The 21989-nt window shown below is 44.3% G+C and overlaps 1 protein-coding gene across 4 annotated transcripts in view; it reads right to left on the bottom strand.

The window, feature by feature from the left end:
• LOC112237215 (ATP-binding cassette sub-family C member 4) overlaps nucleotides 1-21989 on the bottom strand; it is a 50672-nt gene that overhangs the window by 19896 nt on the left and 8787 nt on the right. For 3 of the 4 annotated variants that reach the window (XM_042317960.1, XM_042317948.1, XM_024405819.2), the window contains exons 16-20: nucleotides 19331-19462; nucleotides 19124-19161; nucleotides 18690-18790; nucleotides 18075-18221; nucleotides 7934-8013 (exon numbers count right to left, since the gene is read on the bottom strand). In XM_042317960.1, coding sequence (XP_042173894.1) covers nucleotides 7934-8013; nucleotides 18075-18221; nucleotides 18690-18790; nucleotides 19124-19161; nucleotides 19331-19462 — 498 coding nt within the window. Of the gene's footprint in view, nucleotides 1-5065; nucleotides 5224-7933; nucleotides 8014-18074; nucleotides 18222-18689; nucleotides 18791-19123; nucleotides 19162-19330; nucleotides 19463-21989 lie in introns of all 4 variants that reach the window. The other variant, XR_002951384.2, reaches the window with a different exon arrangement.

Below are 21989 nucleotides of genomic sequence, written 5' to 3'. Positions count from 1 at the left end.
AGTTTGAGGCCTGTCGTTACACTTAGGGATGATGTAAGAAACACACTTGTTTTCTGCCACAGCTCCAAAGGCAGAAGGTGACAGCAACATTAGGAGAGTGTGTGTGTCAAATCCAAATTGTATATGTCACATGCGCCAAATATAAGTTGGACACTTTACCATGAAATTCTTACTCACGAGCCCTTTCCCAAAAAGGCAGGGTTAAAAAGTAAAGAAAAAAAGAGTGCATAAAAAAAGAAAAATTGTAACACAAAAAATAAGAATAACGAGGCTACGTACAGAGAGCAGCGGTACAGGGGTACAAGGTAGTTGAGGTAATATGTACATGTAGGTAGGGGAAATAGTAACTAGGCAATCAGGATAGACAAACAGAGTAGCAGCAGCATATTTGTGAAGAGTGTGTGTGTGTGTGTGTGTGTTGGTGTCACAGTGGTGAGAGGACGATGGCACTTAGTGGCAGGTGACAATTTGCCGCTCTTCCTCTGTGGCTCGCCTCCCTAACCCTAACCCCCATGGGCTTTGCCTTCAACACCTGAGGTTTAAACCTCCCTCGCCAAGTCTCTGTGGCCCCAGCCAGTAGGCATTGTATAGTCACTGTGACTGGCTGAGAGTTGTGGGAACCACACTGTGGGTGTCTGATACTACAGTACACACAGAATGCATAGCCCTCACATAGGCCTCAATAACACAATGACTCATCACTCTTGTTAATGGCCACCTGACCTGACACAGGTAGACCACTAGCCACATGCAATCTGATGCCTGAACGGGAGGGACTGCAGGCAGTGACACAGCAGCACCGGAAACCCTGGTGGTTGCAGACACCTGTTTCCTGCCCGACGACAGATTGAGAACCTTGCAGTGCATTATTTCACTGTATTGTATATCAGACACCTCTCATTAGTTTAACTTGGTGGAAAGAGTAGATAGTGAAGAGACTCTTTTCACAAATATGATCTTTGTATGTAGCATTCTTTTAGTACAAACAATACTCCTAAAATCTGAAAACGAGTTCTATTTAACGAAAAACAGTTTAACTTGGTAGATTGCATTATGCTAAACCGGTATGAGACCTTCAATACAGCTTCTACCTTAAAGATATACTTCTGCGGCATATTTGATATTCACTAGATAGCTGATAAAAAAATTGAAACCTCACACCCTGAAATTAGAAACAAACTCAGAAGACTTCTAAGAGGAACAGATTAGGATCAGTATGTTACCTTCAATGGTCTCAGACTAGCCCTCCCAGATGAACATTTCATTTAGCACCTTAATTACGGATGTTATCGGGCGCTTAAGAGCACGTTTAAGCATGATCACTTTCAATGTCGTTTTATGATGAAAAGCCACTCAATTCCGTTTACAGTGCAGATAAGAGGGTATTACCAGCCCCACCATAGCCGCGCTGCAGCACACACAATCAAGCAGTGAGCGGAAACTACTGAGCTCAACGGATCCCGAGAATTTCACAGTACATAAGTTTCAATCTGGGCCGTGATGGAAGGCTACCGGACTGCAAAGTGAGATGGGAGCGACGCACACTATTACTGCATGTTATCCAAGCTCACACTGAGTGACTGGCACAACTATTTACACGTTTCAACAAAATGTGCAGGTCTATTTTATTTTCTGTCAATAGTTGAAATGACACAATATTTTACAACAAAAAATATTTTTTGGAGCTTTGCTACAGTGATGTGTCATGATGTGCAGTACGTAAAACTAGTTTAGTCCTTTTCACATCCCTGAGATTGGTGGTGGTCTAGTGTAAAAGCCTGTTTGGGCCCATCTAATTCTGGTCTACAGCTGCTGGGCCCAACAGCAGTACAGTCTACTGTGAGTGTCTGATAGAAGGGTCATCTGAGAGGAAGGAAGGAGTCTAGGAAGCAGTAGGATCCATTAGAGAGAGAGAGGAGTCCTGCCACAGCCTCTCCTGCTCCCCTGGGCAACACTGTCGCCAAGGCCTTAGCTGTTTCATCTCAGGCATTTGCCTGGTCTGCCGCTTATCATGTCAGCATCGGAGAAAACCACAACCCCCACCCACACTACACACAGATGAGCCCCGATAAGCACTGACCTACCTCCCCCAGCAACCCCCTGTCCTCATCCACATCACATAGACCCTGACCCCAGCCCCCCACACAGGAACAACAGGACAACTCCCTGTCCGAGGCGAGCCATAGCCAGCTGCACATAAATGTGGATAAAAGCTTTTGTATATAAACAGTTTAAATAAAGCATTACCTCTAATTGCCCTTTAGCCAGAGAAGAAAGCTACTGTAGGTATGCGATGCCATGCAGCCCATTCATGCCAACAGGGCACACTGCTGGGCCCAAAGACCATTCACATCTCCACTGACCCCTAATTGCTATATTTTGGGAGGTGATACCATCAGGTCTTTGATGTCCAAATAAATGTAGAAAATTGAAGTTAATTGCTATATTTGTGCTGGGCGCTGATAGCGACTGTTGTTCCAGAGCGGAGCATAAACACTTCCCGACAATTAAACATCCCTCCGGACATGAGGACTCGGTACGCTTCTTTACAACTCTTTTTTTCATCCTCCCTTTCTTTAGTGACAGCGTGCAGTGTTTGAGAGCGAGAGAGACGGCCGCTGGGGGAAAAAAATAATTAAATACATAACGGGAAATGGAGGGAGAAAAAGGGTAAAGAAATCCTCCGTCGTCGCTGGAATTTGTTCACACACACACACACACACACACACACACACACACACACACACACACACACACCTTGCCTTAGAGTAGGGTTAGGGTTTCCCTGACAGAGTAGGCACAATAAAATGTAGGGGTCAGTGGTACTGAAACAAAGCAAGGCCGTTCCACTTGGGCTCTGGGACAATAGGAGTGACCCGATCCATTCTGCTCTGCTTTGAGCTTTATTTTACCCCTAAATGCCCAGATGCTGGGCCTTTCTTTGGGAGAAATTACTGTGGACACCTCCTTCACATTTTCCCTTTCTGTGCCATTTTCACTTCATAAAGCTGCAGTCAATGTGTTTTGTGTGTGGTGAGGAGGGCCCGACACATACTGTGGTGGTCTCGGTCGCCGTCTACATTGGCGGCTCAAGTAGTCCCAGGATTAGGCCTTTGTGTGCTGTGAAAAGGTAAGATAAGTCACTTATTTGAGCTCAGTCAAGCTGCTGATTTCCACACCCATTTTGGAAATAAGAGAAAGCTTTGAAATGCTCCCCCTCTCATATAAATCACTAGCATCCACCAAAAAGCAGCTGCCCTGCACTCTGCATGCCCTCACATACAGAATATACAAATCAGCCCTTTTTCTCTCGCTCTGTCACACACACACACACACACACACACACACACACACACACACACACACACACACACACACACACACACACACACACACACACACACACACACACACACACACACACACAACACACACCAACAAACACATGAGCATTTTCATAGAAACAGGAAGGAAACCACAATGCGTGTTCCACAATAACAAAATAGCAACCGCATCGTCAAAGCCATCATTTGGTATCATCCTCCTCCTGATCAGAGTTGTTGGTGCGGTCTCAGGGCCAAGTCTAGTAGACTAGGGTGTGTGTGTGTGTGTGTGTGTGCATGCGTGCGTGCGCGCTACAGGTTCCCAGGCTCATAGCAGTGGTTGTCCAGCTTGGCTGAGTCAGGAGAGATGCCAGACCACAGTGCCATGGGAGACCAGACCACACAGAGACTGGGATCTTTTCACAGGTGGCCAGTGCCTACCCGCCATCACATGACCATGAGTGGTACTGCTAGGTGTCAGAGTCACAATTACACCCCTTCCTAATGCACAGAAAAGACAGACACAGAGAGAGAGAGACACACACACACACGCTCTAAATTAATGTGTAGTTTACAACCCAAGTTAGTTTCCTGAATATTTTCAGCCTCTCACCTTTGTCTCACTCATGTTTTTCCACCATATGCAGCAAGACAATGGTCCTGTCAGATAACAATGTTTAATATATATATATACACACACACACACATATACCTCTAGTGTTTATCTGACTAACCAGGTATGTCTGGTGCCTGGAGCCAGTGCATTCTTCACTTCCTCTGTCACCCGGCTGGTAAAGGCACAAGAGAAAGCCAGTGAAACCCCATCCTACACAGCACTCACGGCTATGTCAGCAGTTCTCATATCCCACAAAACCAGAGAAGAGGCCCACCACACAATCTGCCACACTATACAGTGATCACTGATCCACCCGTCAGTGTTTTCAAACAATGGCCATCCTCCTCTGCCCTGTGTGTGTTCAAAGTGTTTCTGGTACACCCAGACTGTTCTCCTCCCTCCTCTAGACCACCGATGTTTTACTGCTGTAATTTATGACTGGTGGCTGCATTGGCCTCTGCTTGTTACTAACTGGTGAGACCAGGGTCAGCCCCACTCAAACTAAAGGTCACCAGAAAACTAATTGGAATATTTAGTTCAAAATCCCCCCAAAGCATTGCAAAATGTAGGGATATGTCCAAACAGACTTGGTCTCTTACCCATATTCTACTGACAAACTACATTTTAACTGATGGCCAATGAATGTAGGCAGGGACCCCACAGTTAGTGGTGTGACTTGGGCAAGAGCCTTCACAAGGGATGGGTCCATTCAGAGCCTCCTGTATTGTCCTGCCACCCTCTCCTGCCCCCTAACTCAAAGCACAGGCAACCCAGGATTTAAAGGTCAAGTCCACACAAAGGCCGGCCGTCTACACTGCCTGAGGTGCTTTTAATTGACATTTCTGCCTTTGTCCAAATAACATAAAGGGAAGAGAAAATGACACTTTTTTTCAATATACTAAATTGCGGCTAAATGAGACCCGTGAAAAAAATATGGCTTTGGAATGGAACTGAGTTCCCCAAGTTGAGGGAATCCCCTTGTTAGGAAATGTATGGGGGAGTGTTGATGGCTGTGAAGTGCTCACTCCACCATAAAGGGCCCAGCTCTGATGCAAATCCCCACACAGAGGCAGCCTCTCCCCACAGAGGGAGATAAACCACTTAGGCCATTGTTTATGGAGTTTACCTTTATTACCCCTGACAACCATTTAAACAATGACTGTGGGGAAATGTCCCTCCGAGAATGAGCAACAATGGTCAGGATCAGCAGCTTTTCTGTCCGGCTAATACTTTGATCAAATCTTCCTTCCTGAAAGCATTAAAGAGTGCTCCATAAAAAGACACCTGCAAACAAGAGCAGAAAGAGCTGGCTAACAAAAGCACTTGTCCAACATTACAAAAAATAAAATCACGGTTCAGACACATGTATTACATAATTCTGTGCGAACATATCACTTAAAACATTTCACAAGTAAAAAAATAATTTAAAATATTATTATTATTATTTTTTTACATTTGAAATGTTCATGAGTCAGACATGATTTTTGGACACGTGAGATGTTTCACATGAACAAATCACATGAGAAAAAATGTCACATGGGAAAACCATAAGAAAAACTCATTTGAAATGTCACACGTGTCCAAAAACCGCCTGTCTGACTCATGAAAAATTGACTCAGACATTTCACGTGTGATTTTGTAACTGGTGGGATTCAAACCTGGGTTTCCTACGGGAGACCCTGACGTCTTGACCACTGAACCAAGAGGTCCAACACTAATGTTGAAGTCACAGGCGGGGCTACCTCATCATGTGACCATGAGCAACCATGACCTACTCATGTCCACTACACTTTCACGTGTGCATTTTCATATCGGAATGTCAACTAGGGCTGTCAAATTATTTATTAAAAAAATGTAATTGAGTTTATTGCAGGATTTGATGTGATTAAAACGCAAATTCATAAATTACAGCTCAATTTGAGCAAATTTAGATTGTTTTTTTAAATACAAAAAGCATTGCAAGAATATTGCTGCCTAGATTTTGTACAATGTAACGGTTTGCAAAATCAGGTAAATTGATAAAACACACCTCAAAGTAAACTTATTTTGACATCACATTTTTGTTTTTACCTGAATAGATTATGTATTTTGGATGTTGTTGGGTTTAAAAAAAGAACTCTTGACAGTGCTAAATTCTAAAACGGATAAATAAGGAGACAAGCAGCAATAGTTTCTGTTCTTGTCACTGGGCTTCTTCCAACGGTCACTGACCAATGTATAAAGAAGAGAGGTGTGTCTGCAACAGTAACACTCTGAATCGATGGCTCAGACATCAGAAAGAATCATTTTAACACACTATTATTAGGCTAAGTTACCTTTATACAGAATTTGCATTTCTATACTGTATGTGGACACATTGCTTCTTCAACACGTTAACACCATCATTTCACATGTAAGGAGAAAACAATTTCACCACCTCATGTGAACTTGCAATTCCACGTGTGAAAGTTAGATTTTCATATGAAAACATTTTTTTCACATGTAAAGCTGCATATGTGATTTTGAGATTAACGTTAAAATGTGAAACCGTTAATTTTGCATGTGCAACTCACGAAAAATAAAAAGTGGTGTTGACAGTTGAACTCTAAATTGAATACATTTGAAAATATGGTTTCATGTGCAATATAAGGTCAACATGTGAAAGCAACTATTTCACATGTAAAACACATGCCAAATTTTTGAAAGGGAAATTATGCCATTTTTGTCACTCACACAAGGAGCCCCTATTTATCTTGCCGTATAAGACCACATTGTGTATGCATAGTACCAGCAAGGTATCTGGCTGGGCTCCAATATCAGATTTGACCAGCTAGTTCAAATCAACAAAAGCCTAGTTCTAACAGGCGTTGCCTAGTCTACACATTCTCACAGCAAACCAAAGAACAAATTACAATAATTAAAGATAGTGTATGTTATTTGCGCATTGTTAAACTTCTGTTGTGTTTCTACAATAAGAGATGGCTACACTTGAAGATATAGTGTATGTGCAACACAAACACAACAAGCCTCTGTTCTGTCATGACCTAGTCTAGCTTTAACAGTTTATCGGTTGGTGCTACTGGCCTTCTGCAACGTTATTCTTTCACCCTGCCCATTATCCACCTTATTATTAAAAATGGGGGAACTATGGTGGACAAAAAGCCTTTGTGCTTATGATCTTTTGTGCTTTCACCATTTAAGATGGCTTTTGTCTCCTGTGAGATGGGTATCTGCCACAAACATCACTCATGCATTGTGGAGGAGGGATTCATTTTCAGCCCAGCTTTGTTCCTTTCTTTGGCCCTAACCAAGGAGCCATGCCTGCTGCTCTACATTGGATTGTGCGGCGAACATTCACTCTTTTGTGGTGCTAGGTGCATGAGCTGGCTCATCTTCACGGGCCTTTCTTTCCTGGGAGATGGTTATTGCGCTGCTGTGTGGTGGCGTTGGGTAACTTTACCTGGCTATGCGTCAGGTTGGGCCGTGGCTACCAGGCCTGCAGTGGACTAGCAGCCAGGAGAGGATGCTAGAGGATAGTCTCCTTTTCAACTGACCCGTCTCATTCCTCGCCCACTGTTCCCTTCCAGCACCTCTCCGTCCATCCAGCCACATATTACATGGCTGCTACTTACACTCCCTCTCTTTGCCACTCCAGAGATCCTCCTCCATTCTCCTTCCTACTCTCCCACCGCCTCCACATCTTCCTGTTGTAGCCACTATTTCCTCTGTGGCACCTTTCTTTCTCTCAATCACTCTGCTAGTCTCCTGACACGTTCCCTGGCGACGCGGCCTGTGTTGTGGCACCGCCAGGCGGCCGTGGCCACACCCTCTGCCTATGTGCAGACACTTTTATTAAATCTGTGCGGGCGCTGGGCCGCACTGGCGGGTAATCCTACAGTAATTGTTTCCAGATTAGGGGACCCGGACCACAAAGCAGGACTAGCCAGGCATGAAATGGCCTCCCCATGCAGTAGTAGAGAGGCAGGCAGTAGGAACCTAGTGAGGTGAGACTCACCTGGATAAAGTCCACAAAGGTCCAGGGCAGCAGAGAGTCCAGGTAACCAATGTCCTTAGAGAACCTGTTGAGGATTCTTCCTGGGTCACAACAGGTGATGGAGCACAGAGGTTACATATTAGACATGTGGACCAAAGAGTATTCTGCACCACGTGTGTACTGTCAAGTAGTAGCATCTAGTTTCACTATGTCGTGTGATGTTGATTAGCATTAGCTTTCAAAAAAAACATTGAGAGAAAAAAAGAAATGACAAATTGGTGTGATTATCTAAGTTTCATGTCAGTTAAACCTTAGGAAAGCTTGACGTGACATTGTCTAATACTTACAGTAGTAGGAATTCTATTCACAGGGAGGTGTGCAAACACATGACTCATTTCGACTTCTGTTGAATCACACCATTAAGTCAGCTTGTCGTACATTGGGAGGAACAAAACTACATTATATTTCTAATCCGCTAACTAATCTGTTCGCAGACTTTGCACACAAATGTAAAGACGTTACTCAATGTTTTAGATTCCTTTTGCAACAGTCCGTCTCTGCTTCTATTGAAATGAAATACGTTACCTAGGTGGCCTCTATATTAATATAATGATGTATACACCTTGAGAGGGCGATATCAGATGGGACAAATAGAGAGACTTATCTAAATTAAACAATGAATCATTATTTGGTCTGGGTTGCATAAAGCCTGCCCTACTCTAAACGGAATACGTTGGGGACCCTTTTGTTTGGGAACAAAGGGGAGACAGAACCGCCATACCTGCCTTTCTGTCCTGACTGCCAGAGTCAATGACGTTAATTGAGTTGCGTCCAATCTGTTCAGGTGTTCATTATTCTTGAGCAGGAGGGAGCGGGGCTCTGCAGGTGTTCCTGTCGCCCTTTATTATGTGTCCTTTACAAACTTTGCTCCCCAGCCTGATCCCCGAGCACATAAGATTACACTCCAGCTGCATTCACACAAACACGCACACAAGCGCACACAGTTTACTGTAAGGCCCAGTCATAGCTAATCCCAAAGCCATGGGCAGAGAGGCTGGCAGGACAGAAAGGAGAGCTTCTCATATCTCTTGGCTTGGAGAAAGGATACTTCAGACTGGACCGTGTGGCCGGATTCTGTTCAGCACCATGTAGGGTCACTTAAATAGGCTGAAGGACACTAACAGACTGCTCGGTGATCGTCATCCCTTTGACTTCAAGATAAGAGTCAGAATGACTCACCTTAACAACCCACTCACAATATGTCGGGCCACCACTAGTAGGGCTGTGGCGGTCACTACATTTCATCAGCCGGTGACCGTCAAGCAAATAACTGTCAGTCTCACGGTAATTGACCATTAATTAACATAAACACATGTAGCATCTCCTAGCTTCCACACATAGCCTACAAGCCATTTTAGAAAGCCTAATAAATCCATGTAATATAGCCTCTACATTCACAAATTCATTATTTTAGACATGTCTAAAGAAGCATGATATGAAGAACCTTTTCAGAAGTAGTCTATTTCAGAAGAAAATAATAGCATACTCTGAGTTGTCCTTATGTTAGGTCCTGAAGTGGCTATGCCAAACGGCTAGTTCATTTAGCAGACAAGATCAGCTTATAATTCCGTGGCATTATTTTATAGTATGAAGAACACAATTGAACAAAGCTGAATAAAATCTAAATATTTTCTCCAAGAGATTTGAGCGAGTGCGTATGTGGCTATTCTGTGTCGAGCGGTTAACAAAGAAACATGTACTCCTATACGCTGTTGTTGGCTATATGTTTATTTTTAAGACATTGTAAGGCTGCATGATGAGACTAATGATGATTTGAAAAAAGTTGAAAGTCATGAGCTCTGCTTTGTTTTTTTTTGCGCAGGCTGTACACACGCCAATGGTCTCTCATTCACAATTTGACAAGCACATAATGCCTCAAATTTCATGGTGGCATCCCCTTTTTGACCGTAATGCACCCTAAAAAAAGATCCATGCCTTTTGCGGCCCAGAATGCTGTGTTGTGCCCTTCTCCTGGAGTGTGCTGCGCAATCCAAAGCGTCTCTCTCACACGGCTCTCTGTCAGGTGATTGGTTCTCTCACAGGCTACAAGTTAACACCGACACATCAGGGACGCAACTGCACACGTCCTTATCCAATTCCGAGGTGAATATTGAAGAAATTGGAAAAACTGTTCACATTTACTTTGTCAGCCAACAAGATGAGTAGGCCTAACGAACAGCAAAAGCACAAGCCTATGTCAATCTACTATCCCCCATAGTACAAAAGTCGACCTATTCTATGCAAGAAATAAATATTCCAAACATAGATCCCAAATTAATACAACCACTAGCATCAAAACAGTTTTTATGCAATGTGGCTGACGCAACAGATCAGAACGTTTATCTTAAAGTGTTGATTAGGGTATTTCTTCACATAAGTGCAGTAATGCACACATGGTAGTACGGTATAAGAGCAGCAATGCACACATGGTAGTACGGTATAAGTGCAGCAATGCACACATGGTAGTACGGTATAAGTGCAGCAATGCACACATGGTAGTACGGTATAAGTACAGCAATGCACACATGGTAGTACGGTATAAGTACAGCAATGCACACATGGTAGTACGGTATAAGTACAGCAATGCACACATGGTAGTACGGTGTAAGTACAGCAATGCACACATGGTAGTACGGTATAAGTACAGCAATGCACACATGGTAGTATGGTATAAGTACAGCAATGCACACATGGTAGTATGGTATAAGTACAGCAATGCACACATGGTAGTACGGTATAAGTACAGTAATGCAGACATGGTAGTACGGTGTAAGTACAGCAATGCACACATGGTAGTACGGTATAAGTACAGCAATGCACACATGGTAGTACGGTATAAGTGCAGCAATGCACACATGGTAGTACGGTATAAGTACAGCAATGCACACATGGTAGTACGGTATAAGTGCAGTAATGCACACATGGTAGTACGGTATAAGTACAGCAATGCACACATGGTAGTACGGTATAAGTACAGCAATGCACACATGGTAGTATGGTATAAGTGCAGCAATGCACACATGGTAGTACGGTATAAGTGCAGCAATGCACACATGGTAGTACGGTATAAGTACAGCAATGCACACATGGTAGTACGGTATAAGTGCAGTAATGCACACATGGTAGTACGGTATAAGTGCAGTAATGCACACATGGTAGTACGGTATAAGTACAGCAATGCACACATGGTAGTACGGTATAAGTACAGCAATGCACACATGGTAGTACGGTATAAGTACAGCAATGCACACATGGTAGTACGGTATAAGTGCAGTAATGCACACATGGTAGTACGGTATAAGAGCAGCAATGCACACATGGTAGTACGGTATAAGTGCAGCAATGCACACATGGTAGTACGGTATAAGTGCAGCAATGCACACATGGTAGTACGGTATAAGTACAGCAATGCACACATGGTAGTACGGTATAAGTACAGCAATGCACACATGGTAGTACGGTGTAAGTACAGCAATGCACACATGGTAGTACGGTGTAAGTACAGCAATGCACACATGGTAGTACGGTATAAGTACAGCAATGCACACATGGTAGTATGGTATAAGTACAGCAATGCACACATGGTAGTATGGTATAAGTACAGCAATGCACACATGGTAGTACGGTATAAGTACAGTAATGCAGACATGGTAGTACGGTGTAAGTACAGCAATGCACACATGGTAGTACGGTATAAGTACAGCAATGCACACATGGTAGTACGGTATAAGTGCAGCAATGCACACATGGTAGTACGGTATAAGTACAGCAATGCACACATGGTAGTACGGTATAAGTGCAGTAATGCACACATGGTAGTACGGTATAAGTACAGCAATGCACACATGGTAGTACGGTATAAGTGCAGTAATGCACACATGGTAGTACGGTATAAGTGCAGTAATGCACACATGGTAGTACGGTATAAGTACAGCAATGCACACATGGTAGTACGGTATAAGTACAGCAATGCACACATGGTAGTACGGTATAAGTGCAGTAATGCACACATGGTAGTACGGTATAAGTACAGCAATGCACACATGGTAGTACGGTATAAGTACAGCAATGCACACATAGTAGTACGGTATAAGTACAGCAATGCACACATGGTAGTACGGTATAAGTGCAGTAATGCACACATGGTAGTACGGTATAAGAGCAGCAATGCACACATGGTAGTACGGTATAAGTGCAGCAATGCACACATGGTAGTACGGTATAAGTGCAGCAATGCACACATGGTAGTACGGTATAAGTACAGCAATGCACACATGGTAGTACGGTGTAAGTACAGCAATGCACACATGGTAGTACGGTATAAGTACAGCAATGCACACATGGTAGTACGGTATAAGTACAGCAATGCACACATGGTAGTACGGTATAAGTACAGTAATGCAGACATGGTAGTACGGTGTAAGTACAGCAATGCACACATGGTAGTACGGTATAAGTACAGCAATGCACACATGGTAGTACGGTATAAGTACAGTAATGCACACATGGTAGTACGGTATAAGTACAGTAATGCACACATGGTAGTACGGTATAAGTACAGCAATGCACACATGGTAGTACGGTATAAGTACAGCAATGCACACATGGTAGTACGGTATAAGTACAGCAATGCACACATGGTAGTACGGTATAAGTACAGTAATGCACACATGGTAGTACGGTATAAGTACAGTAATGCACACATGGTAGTACGGTATAAGCGTGAATGTTCCATTAGCGGAAAACACCATTATCAAAAGTGACCGCAAATGCAATTATGCATGTAATGCTTTTATTATACAAAAGGTGCATTTTTAATGGTGAAAATTACCTTCCCCAAACTTGAAATTCACCCGCTGCTTATATACACACACACACACACACACACACACACACACACACACACACACGCGCGTTAGCCTCTACACCCTTTGTAAAGCAGATTAATGTGCTTCATTTTAAATAAGTTATTTGGCCACTTTAGTTGTGATATAAACCTTATTAAAACATATAGGCCTATGGGCTAGGCTACATGAGGTGTGCGACCTCACAATAAAAGTGTGCGAAAGTCACAATAAAAAAGGTATTGTTTCTTATGCTGGGCACCATTCACAAGTGATAGGCTAATATTGTCAACCATCAGACTATTCTTGATTTAATCTTCACATATACTAAATAATATATGTGACATTTGTTTCGATTTAGAATGGACCATTATCATGCACCTGTAACGAAACGGGGGCAGCTGAAAAAAAACATGTCATCCATGCACTTAAATAGCGAATGGGGGACGCTTTTTCCCCTGGTATATTTTCATGCTACCCAGGTAGGCTATATGGAGTATAGTTTGCAAGTTTGGTAGGCCACTATTAACCAGCAGCAGCATCAGAGCTTGGAGATGCCTAATTACCACGACTAAACAGTCATGTGGAATTTGACTGCCATCGTGACTTGTGACCGCCGGTGTGGCGATAATACAGTCACCGCAACAGCCCGTGTAGTAGTATCTGGTTCATAAATGGAGTACGCTAGGCAGGCTCTAATATTCAGGGCCTCATCTCCCTGTAGTGAGCTTCATTCTCTAAAAACACACTGCCATCTCAGTTAGAGCAGCCAGGAGGGTACGAGCTGACTATAGGAAGGCAGGGAGAATGGAGGGGAGGTTTGGCGGGATGTGGAGGTGACCTAAAAGTTGTCTCGGCGGCTCCCAGAGGGTCCCATGGTGGTGGGCCTGTAATCACTTCTCTCCACGGCCGTAAGCAGCTTACAGCTTTATCCAAAACCACCGCTGCCGCTCCCCGGCTCCCGCCTAAAAACATGCATGCAGACGAGGCCAGGGCTTTTCATAACAGCCATTGCATAAACTCAGCCGGAGCATTATTCCCCCTTACAACCCAGCAATGCTTCCAAATCAGCGCTGATTCAAAGTCAAGTGGCGTAAGCATGTTGTACACTTGGAGGCAGACTAATCTTATTCACAGTGTGAGTGGCCCTTTAGCATGCAGACTTCCTGAGGGGAGGGCTCAAGCCAAGGGGGAAGTAACGCGGCTGACTGTTATTTTCCTAGTCTCTCCGCTTTCTTCTGGAAACAGGAGGGGGGGTGAATTATTTGTCAAACTGTGTTTGTGGAAGAGCCCATAATGCATGTATAATGTTACTGTCTAAGCCATAGATGACCTAAATCCATGTGAATCCTGCAGACAAAGCGTACAGAAAAAGGATACATTACCCCGAGTTACATCATACCATGGTTTCAGGGGGTACACGCCAGAGAGCATCACAGAGCCAATCAGCTGTTTTACTAGCAGCTCGCCTTTTCAACTGTGATACAGTTGACATCCCTCCACAAACTATAGGTAAGATCCATTTCAGGGATACAGTCACACAAAGACATTCAGTGCATGGAAATGCCTATGAGGTAAGACAGGTCCGGAACAATAGCGTCAATCACGACTGGTTCCTGTCAACAATATCACCTATTGTGTGGTGGAGGGGGATAGACACTTCAGGATATCAGCAGCATTAATATCAAACCATTTCTCATGGCGTTAGTCTCCAGGGGTGATTTGCACCCCTTTTTTTGGGGGGGGGCTGGCGAAATGTCAGGCCTTTCCGACCGAGGTAGCAGCCCCTTGGGTGGAGACATTAGGCGGGCAGGGCTCTCCGATCAGAGTTGAAGCAGTGGAACAGTGGGGTCTGGAGCTGGAGCAGGGCGTGTGGCAAATCGCTGTTCCCTGTAAACATCTAGATAAGGGGGCCACTATGAGCCACTCCATGTGTGGGCCCCGCTGCTGTTGGGCCGGCCTTTCACTGAGGCGGAAGCGATAATGCAGGGGAATTGGGGAGCGGGCTGACTGCTGCTGGGGCTGGAGGCTGCTGAGGTGGTGGGCTACAACTCACCTGAACTCTTGCGAAGGCCCAGAGACCTGGGGGCCGGGGCCACCTCCCCACCCCACCGCCGGCACCTTGCTGCCAATACTAATACATTCTAAATCCATTCTCTCCGCTCACACCGCCAGGGTCCTGCAATCTCCTCCACTTCCCTTTCATGCAATTAAATAGTGGAAGTGGTGAGCGAAGGGGAGCTATATCAGCCACACTGCACACACACACATGGCTCCATCTCCACATTCAATTTGCACACTCCGATATCATCGTCCTCTCTGCAGCACTTTCACCACTTCTCTCATACACCGATACTGGAGCCACAAATATAGACATTAAAAACATTGCCTCCGTAGACACAATTAGATTGTCCCGTCGTTACATAGACATTGTATTGACGTTTCCCTGTGTCAACAGACACTGACACCTGGCGCTGAGGTGAACTATCTTGATAAGTGAGGGTAGAGGTTAAAAGGGGAGTGTGTGTGTGTGTATGTATATTTACATGAGTGTGTGTTGCCTGATGACCGTTGGTACCTCACTATGGAACTGTGCTGATCGGCCAGGGCGAGGGGGACGTTATAGCACACTCAACGACACTAAATTAAAGGGATCAACATCAGCTCAACACATCCACTGCTCTATGATGCTGATTTCAATGGAAGAGATCAGGTTGAGCAGTGATTATTTTTTTTTTAAATCACAAAACATGTTCATAAGTATCATATTGGAAAAACAAATCTAGCGCGTTATATCTGGACGTTCGGTGAAAGTTCAAATGTCGCTTTATGAATCATAACCGACTAAATCCATCGAGACGTCGTAAGATTGTCAAACAATCCAATAACTTTGTACAATACGAAAAAAGGCAGACCAAGTCATTTAGCCAAACAGTATTGCAGAGCTACAATAGCTATCCATCAATCATAATCCGCCATTGATTAGTTCAATTGTTATACAAACCACATCTATCGCAAGACAGACTTCTGTGCAGTGGTAATGTTTAACTCCCAGTAAGACGGTATGTCAGCCAACAACATATCAAACACAGCAGCAGCACACATCACTTACAAGTGTAAACAGTTGTCAAATCCTTAACAACGCCGGCATCACTCACACTTTGTTGGCAACACAAGGGAAAGTCACACAGACCAAGTCTGGGAGAGAAAACAACAGCGAGAGACACAGTAATACCAGCGCTGACAATACCCCTGATGACAATAGCTCTGTCTATCGTCTGTTCTATTAATTCAAGGGGAGTACCTGCTTCACAATTACAGCATGAGAAAAGTACAGCAGGATTCAGAAGACTTCATAACAGATAAAGACAAACCTTAGAAATGACATTCAAAAAGGCAGAGATATGTTGCGGTGGTTTGATAGGTTGTCAATAGCATTTTTTTTTAGGGGGGGGGGGTGCAAGACCACAGGAGAACCTATATACCTATATTCTAATAGAAAAAGGTTGTGTCTGATCTGAATCCAGTCAGACATACTGGAGTGTTTTCCAGTCTAGGGCTGAAGCTGGAAGGATTGGACCGGTCCATCAATGGTTACTGATAGCAACACAACAGCAATCAGATAGCAGCATCTGTTAAGCCTCTCCTTCACTGCGCTATTAAACAGATGATTCCATTATTCAAACTGTTTGTGCTCCTCCTATGTGTAGATTACCAGGGAGGTACACGCCCAGATAAGCTGTCAGGTAGACGAGCACACAAAAGAAAGGCAGCAGCAAGAACAAAACCCAAAGATTCAGACCCACACTGTTTGCTCCAAACGCAACGTCCTAAAGAAACCTGCATCACTACACACACACACACTATTGCAGAAACCACAACGCTACCAAAAAAAGCACCCTCAAATCATACTTGTAGTTTTGCTACCATCTTATTATGACTCATTCTACTGATAAGTTTCCTTCATGCTGAAAATGCCCAACCGTGCTGATTGTGCTGTACATGCATGTCACTATGGAGAGATTAGCCCGAGTAATTATGTGCCGACAGGTGAACAATGGCATAGAAAAAGAGTAGTTATCAAAGTGGCCCATGATATTTGACCTGGATTATGAATGAAAAAAGGGAAATGAGAAAATATATATTTACCACAGAAACATCAACAACTTTCAGATGAATTGTCAAATTTAAAATGGGGAAGAATCAATTTGAACAATTTCAGGTAGACTTGTTGAAACAATCTTTTTAACGGAGCCGTATTGTGAAGCAGCCTTGTTACATGAAGATAAGGAGGAAGTGTCCTTTAGAGTGGGTCATCTTAGTTGTGGTGTTTTAAAATCATGTCCATCTGCCCACTCCACTCTGTCCAAACAGCTACAGCCTACAAAGCTAATTAAATAAACAAAGATTTCTGATACAGTTCAACTGGCCTTGTATTTGCTCAGCTCTCACGTTCAAATACCAGACTCTGTCCAAGACCTAGAGCAAACAGTATTCATTCAATATCATTGTTTGCTTTTTGGTTCGCGCTCACGGTTAATAGATAACCCTCTTCTCAGTCATTTCAAAAGACGTCACACCTAAGCACAGACTTATTTCACATGCATTTTGACTCACAATTTAACTCTTGGGTGATTGGTTTTATGATTACAGTTTATATGAAGCAGTTCTTGGAAACAAAAATCAACTCTGGGATGTTCCAAATAGACAGCATTGTCCTTAACCCCTAAACAGTACCCATATAACTAACAAGTGGCTCTTTAAAGTCCAGATAAGCTTGTGATAGTCACCCAGGAAGTGTAACCATATCTAGCAGGTATATTACTACGTGAACGATTTCTTTAGATTGATTAATAACACAGTATTACTAAGAATAGTGCATGTATTTGATTTCTGAAACAAATCAAACATTTGGAATTTTAAAACAGATATGAATCAATTGTCTAAAAGCTGTTTTTGTGTTTACCTCAGTGGAGAGCTGTTGTTAAGCGGGGACAGACATAGGTGAGCATCTAGCCTACTGTATATGTAAGCCAATACAGAAACTGATGTCCCAGGAATAGTCTGCACTCTAGTGGGCAGAATGGTTATTTAAGAGGACTCAAATGTAAGCAAACCGACTGTACTTTTGACACTAAACAGGTGAGGATGGCATCTCGCCTTGAAACATTAACTGGCCCGTTGTGGTTAAAAAACGCATGTGGTTATACTGTGTGTCCTTGAAGAAATGTACACATGGAGATGGCTGGGCCCCTTACCAATGGGATTGATGTCGAAGAAGCGGACAGGGGTGCGGAGGATGGCGGTGAACATGCGGTTGTGGAGGGTCTGGGCTGAGTTCACCAGGACGTTGAAGAACACAAGACTACGCAGGAAGCCAAATACGATGGTGGCCCCTGTTAAACCTATACACAAACAGAACAGGGTACAAAAAGATACAAATACATCAGGAGAGTACATTAGTACTTTCCCCCTCTCCAAGCAGGTCAACTGTTCACTTCACTGCACCATTGTTGGAACTGAAAACTCCAAATGGGGCTAGATTCCACTACAATCTCTCCCTCAGTGATTCACTTTTTATTCTTGAAGGCTGAGCTGCCAATAGTGATTGCGAACACAGGCTGAGGGGAAAACTGAAGAGGCGAGGGAGTCATGGGAAGACAATCACATCAGACCTAAGAGCAATCCAACTCTTGAAGACAAGAAAAACACTCCTATCTTCCCTAGCAGCTGAGGCCCGTACACACAGAGTACAGACACTGGGCCTTGAAGGCCTTGGGCTCCAGCCAAAGCCCGGGGATGTGTTCAGTGAATGGCTGGGTTGTGCGGAGCCTCAGTGGCAGACAAAGGGAGCTGAGCTCATTGTGCCTCACCTGCGTAAACACCCAAGTAAAGGTCAAGGTCCAGCTGCTGAGTGGCACTGCTGCCATTGTGGATGGGCTCCGTCACATTGAGATGCTCCTGTTCAGAGGCCCTGCTCGGCACAGAGGAATCAAAGCCACAAAGTCATCAATAGAAGAAAGCAGAAATCTGGAGGCAGGGTACAAAGCAATATGTTCCTAACCTGGGATAAAAGGTCAGCCTGAACGGCAACACATCAAAGTCAACAAAAACGCCATCGATCGGGATCATAAAAACAATGGTATTTCATAAGACCAAATCAACCACGAGCGCTCAAACGGTTCTGACCAATTATTTCATTCATTTGTAAGCAAACAGGTTATGATGTTAACTCAAGATCATTTTTGGGGACAAATTCAGCAACTGAACTTAGGTATTAACGGAATCAAAACATAGAATTTCTCACCAGTAAGCAAGCCACCAATCCTGTAGAATATATGTGATCTTGAAAATATATAATGAAAAAGCACATTAGTTCTACCTTCCACATTATTCCTTACAATCACATTGATCTCCTACAGTATGTTAGAAAATGTTCAATAGCCAACTTGTGATTTTTGTTTTATCGCTACATTAAAATACCTTCACTGTGTTGTAGTGTAAAGCCACTCACATGTGCCAGCAGGTTAAGGAAAACTAGGGCCAGGAGAACCAGGACGTTAGCACCTGCTCTGAAGTACTTCAGATAAAGATGGAGACCGATGGTTCCCTCTGAACGACTCTCCTCCAACACATGTTGCACTGGCTAAAAACACACACAAATAGTCATGCAAATGATTATTCCTGGACTACATCTACAGAGTAACAATCAAAAAGACTCAGCCACGTGACAATTATTTTCTTGAGCAGATGATCAGGGGACCAGAACATAATTAGAAATAACTTGTGGACCGCAAATTGACCGCAAGAAGATTAACAAGTTACAATATTTGACTGAAACAATTTCAAACCTTTCTTCGCTTACAAAGGTATCACATAGATCTCTATTATGCGTGGGAATACTTTGGAACTAAAATCCCTTGGAGCTGATTTGCTGGTGTTTTTACAGCCTGTTATGTCCAACAAAAATTAGACTTTTTTTATTTTTGGGAGGCCAAATAAAACTACCCGCGGGCCAAGACTGCCCGCCAGTTGGGGATCCCTGATGTCGGCCCACTGATGGTAGAGCAAGTGAAACCATCTACTGCTCTCTAGTGGGAGAAAAGAGGAAGCAGCAGACAAATGTTTTAACTACAGCAGATTAGATGAGTTTTAGTCACAGAGTATCAGATGTAGTCGCATGGTACAGTGAAATTCTTATGCTCTGAGTGCAGGTAAAAGAAAAGAAGTGAATGAGGGGTAGGAAGTCAGGGGGATGGAGGGGGAAGAGAAGCAGGTAGCTGTCTCATGGCTATTCAGCAGCCTGATGGTCTGGGGGTAGAAGCTATTGGCCAGTCTGACAGCTTGCCATGATACTCCTATACTGCCTGCGTCTGAGTGATGGAAGCGGAGAGAACAGGCTGTGGCTCGGGTGGCTGAGGTCCTTGATGATCTTCTTGGCCCTCCTGAGAAAGGTGCGTTCGGCTGAGCATTACCACCCTCTGTAGAGTCTTGCGGTCAGTGGCAGTGGAGTTGCCGTACCAGGCCGTGATGCAGCCCAACAGTATGTTCTCGATGGTGCTCCTGTAGAACACTGTGGGCCCTCGGGGACAGGCCGAGTCACTGCCGTGCCTTCTTCACCATGGTGTCTGTGGTTTGACCATTTCAGCTCGGAGATGGGTATGGAGAGGAACTTGAAGGGTTTTGACGGTCTCCACAGTGGCCCCATTGATGAGGATGGGGGCGTGTCCAACCTGTTTCCTCCTGATGGCAACAATCCGCTCCTTTGTTTTGCTGATGTTGAGGGAGAGGTTGTTTACCTGGCACCATGTCGTCAGAGTGCCTAACTCCTCTGTAGCCTTCTAGTTGTTGTTGGTGATCATGCCTACTACCGTTGTGTCGTCAGCGAACTTGGAATTGGAACTGTGAGGCTACGCAGTCTTGGGTATAGAGGGAGTACAAGAGGGGGACTGAGGACGCACCCTTGTGGGGCCCCCGTGTTGAGGATCAGTGTGGAGGAGGTAATGCTGCCAACCTTCACTGCCTGGGGGCAGCCCATCAGGAAGTCCAGGACCCAGTTGCATAGGAAGGAGTTCAGTCCCAGGGTTGTGAGCTTTGTGAGGAGCTTAGAGGGCACTATTGTATTGAAGGCCGAGGTATAGTCGATGAAAAGCGTCCTCACACATCCATTCCTTTTGTCCGGGTGGGTAAAGGCAGTGTAATTGCGATTGTACTGTCTGTGGATCTGTCAGGGAGAGGGTCGAGTGTGTCTGGGAGGGAGGAGGTGATGTGGTCTTTGACTAGCCTCTCAAAGCACTTCATGACGACAGAAATGATTGCTACGGGTCAGTATTAATTCAGTTCAGTTACATTCTCTTTCTTGGGCATGGGGATGATAGTGGACATCTTGAAGAAGGTGGGGATAATAGCCTGAACTACAGAGAGAATTTTTCAGAAAACACAACAGCTAGCTGGTCTGCACATACTCTGAGGCCGCAGCTAGGAATACCATTTAGGCTGACAGCCTTGCGAGGGTTAACACTTCCATACATCCTCTGTGGAGACCGTGAGGACGTACCCCTCTTTGTCCTCAGGGGCTCTCCTCAGCAGTTCAGAGCCGTTATGCTCGACGCGGGAGGCGTTTAGTTCATGCGTTAGGGCGGCGTTCATGATCGTTAGAAGCTCCTGCCACATACGCCTCATGTCCGACCCGCTGAATTGCTCCACCACTATGTCTCTATACTTGTGTCTCTCTATCTTGTTCGATCTACATTGGCCATATTTGTACTATTTATACATGCAATGGTCCCCGGTCTCCTTGCCGTGTTCATGAGCAGCATTGCTCTCCTTTTCCCCCTACAAGGTTGCCATCAAGCCACGGTTTTTGAAAGAAACCATCGGTATCATATTTATGCACTTTTTCCTATGAATCCGGTGACTCTGTGTATTCATTGATTTAGTCCCCAGAGGCACCCCGGAACATATTCCAGTCCATGTGATCAAAACAGTCATGGAGCATGGATTCTGACCGGTCAGACCAGCATTTTAAAACAGACACGACCACCAGAACTTCCCTCAAGTCTTCGTTTGAAGGCGGGATTATATATACAAAACCGTGGAGAAGCTTGCAAGTTCCTGTATGTTTTCCCATCACACCACTTGTTATTGGTAATAAAGCAGATGCCACCACCTTT

This window comes from Oncorhynchus tshawytscha, linkage group LG03, assembly GCF_018296145.1.
Source record: "Oncorhynchus tshawytscha isolate Ot180627B linkage group LG03, Otsh_v2.0, whole genome shotgun sequence".
Classification (NCBI taxonomy): domain Eukaryota; kingdom Metazoa; phylum Chordata; class Actinopteri; order Salmoniformes; family Salmonidae; genus Oncorhynchus; species Oncorhynchus tshawytscha.
Note: the sequence above shows the minus strand (reverse complement) of the source record. Positions and strands in the feature narration are given on the sequence as shown.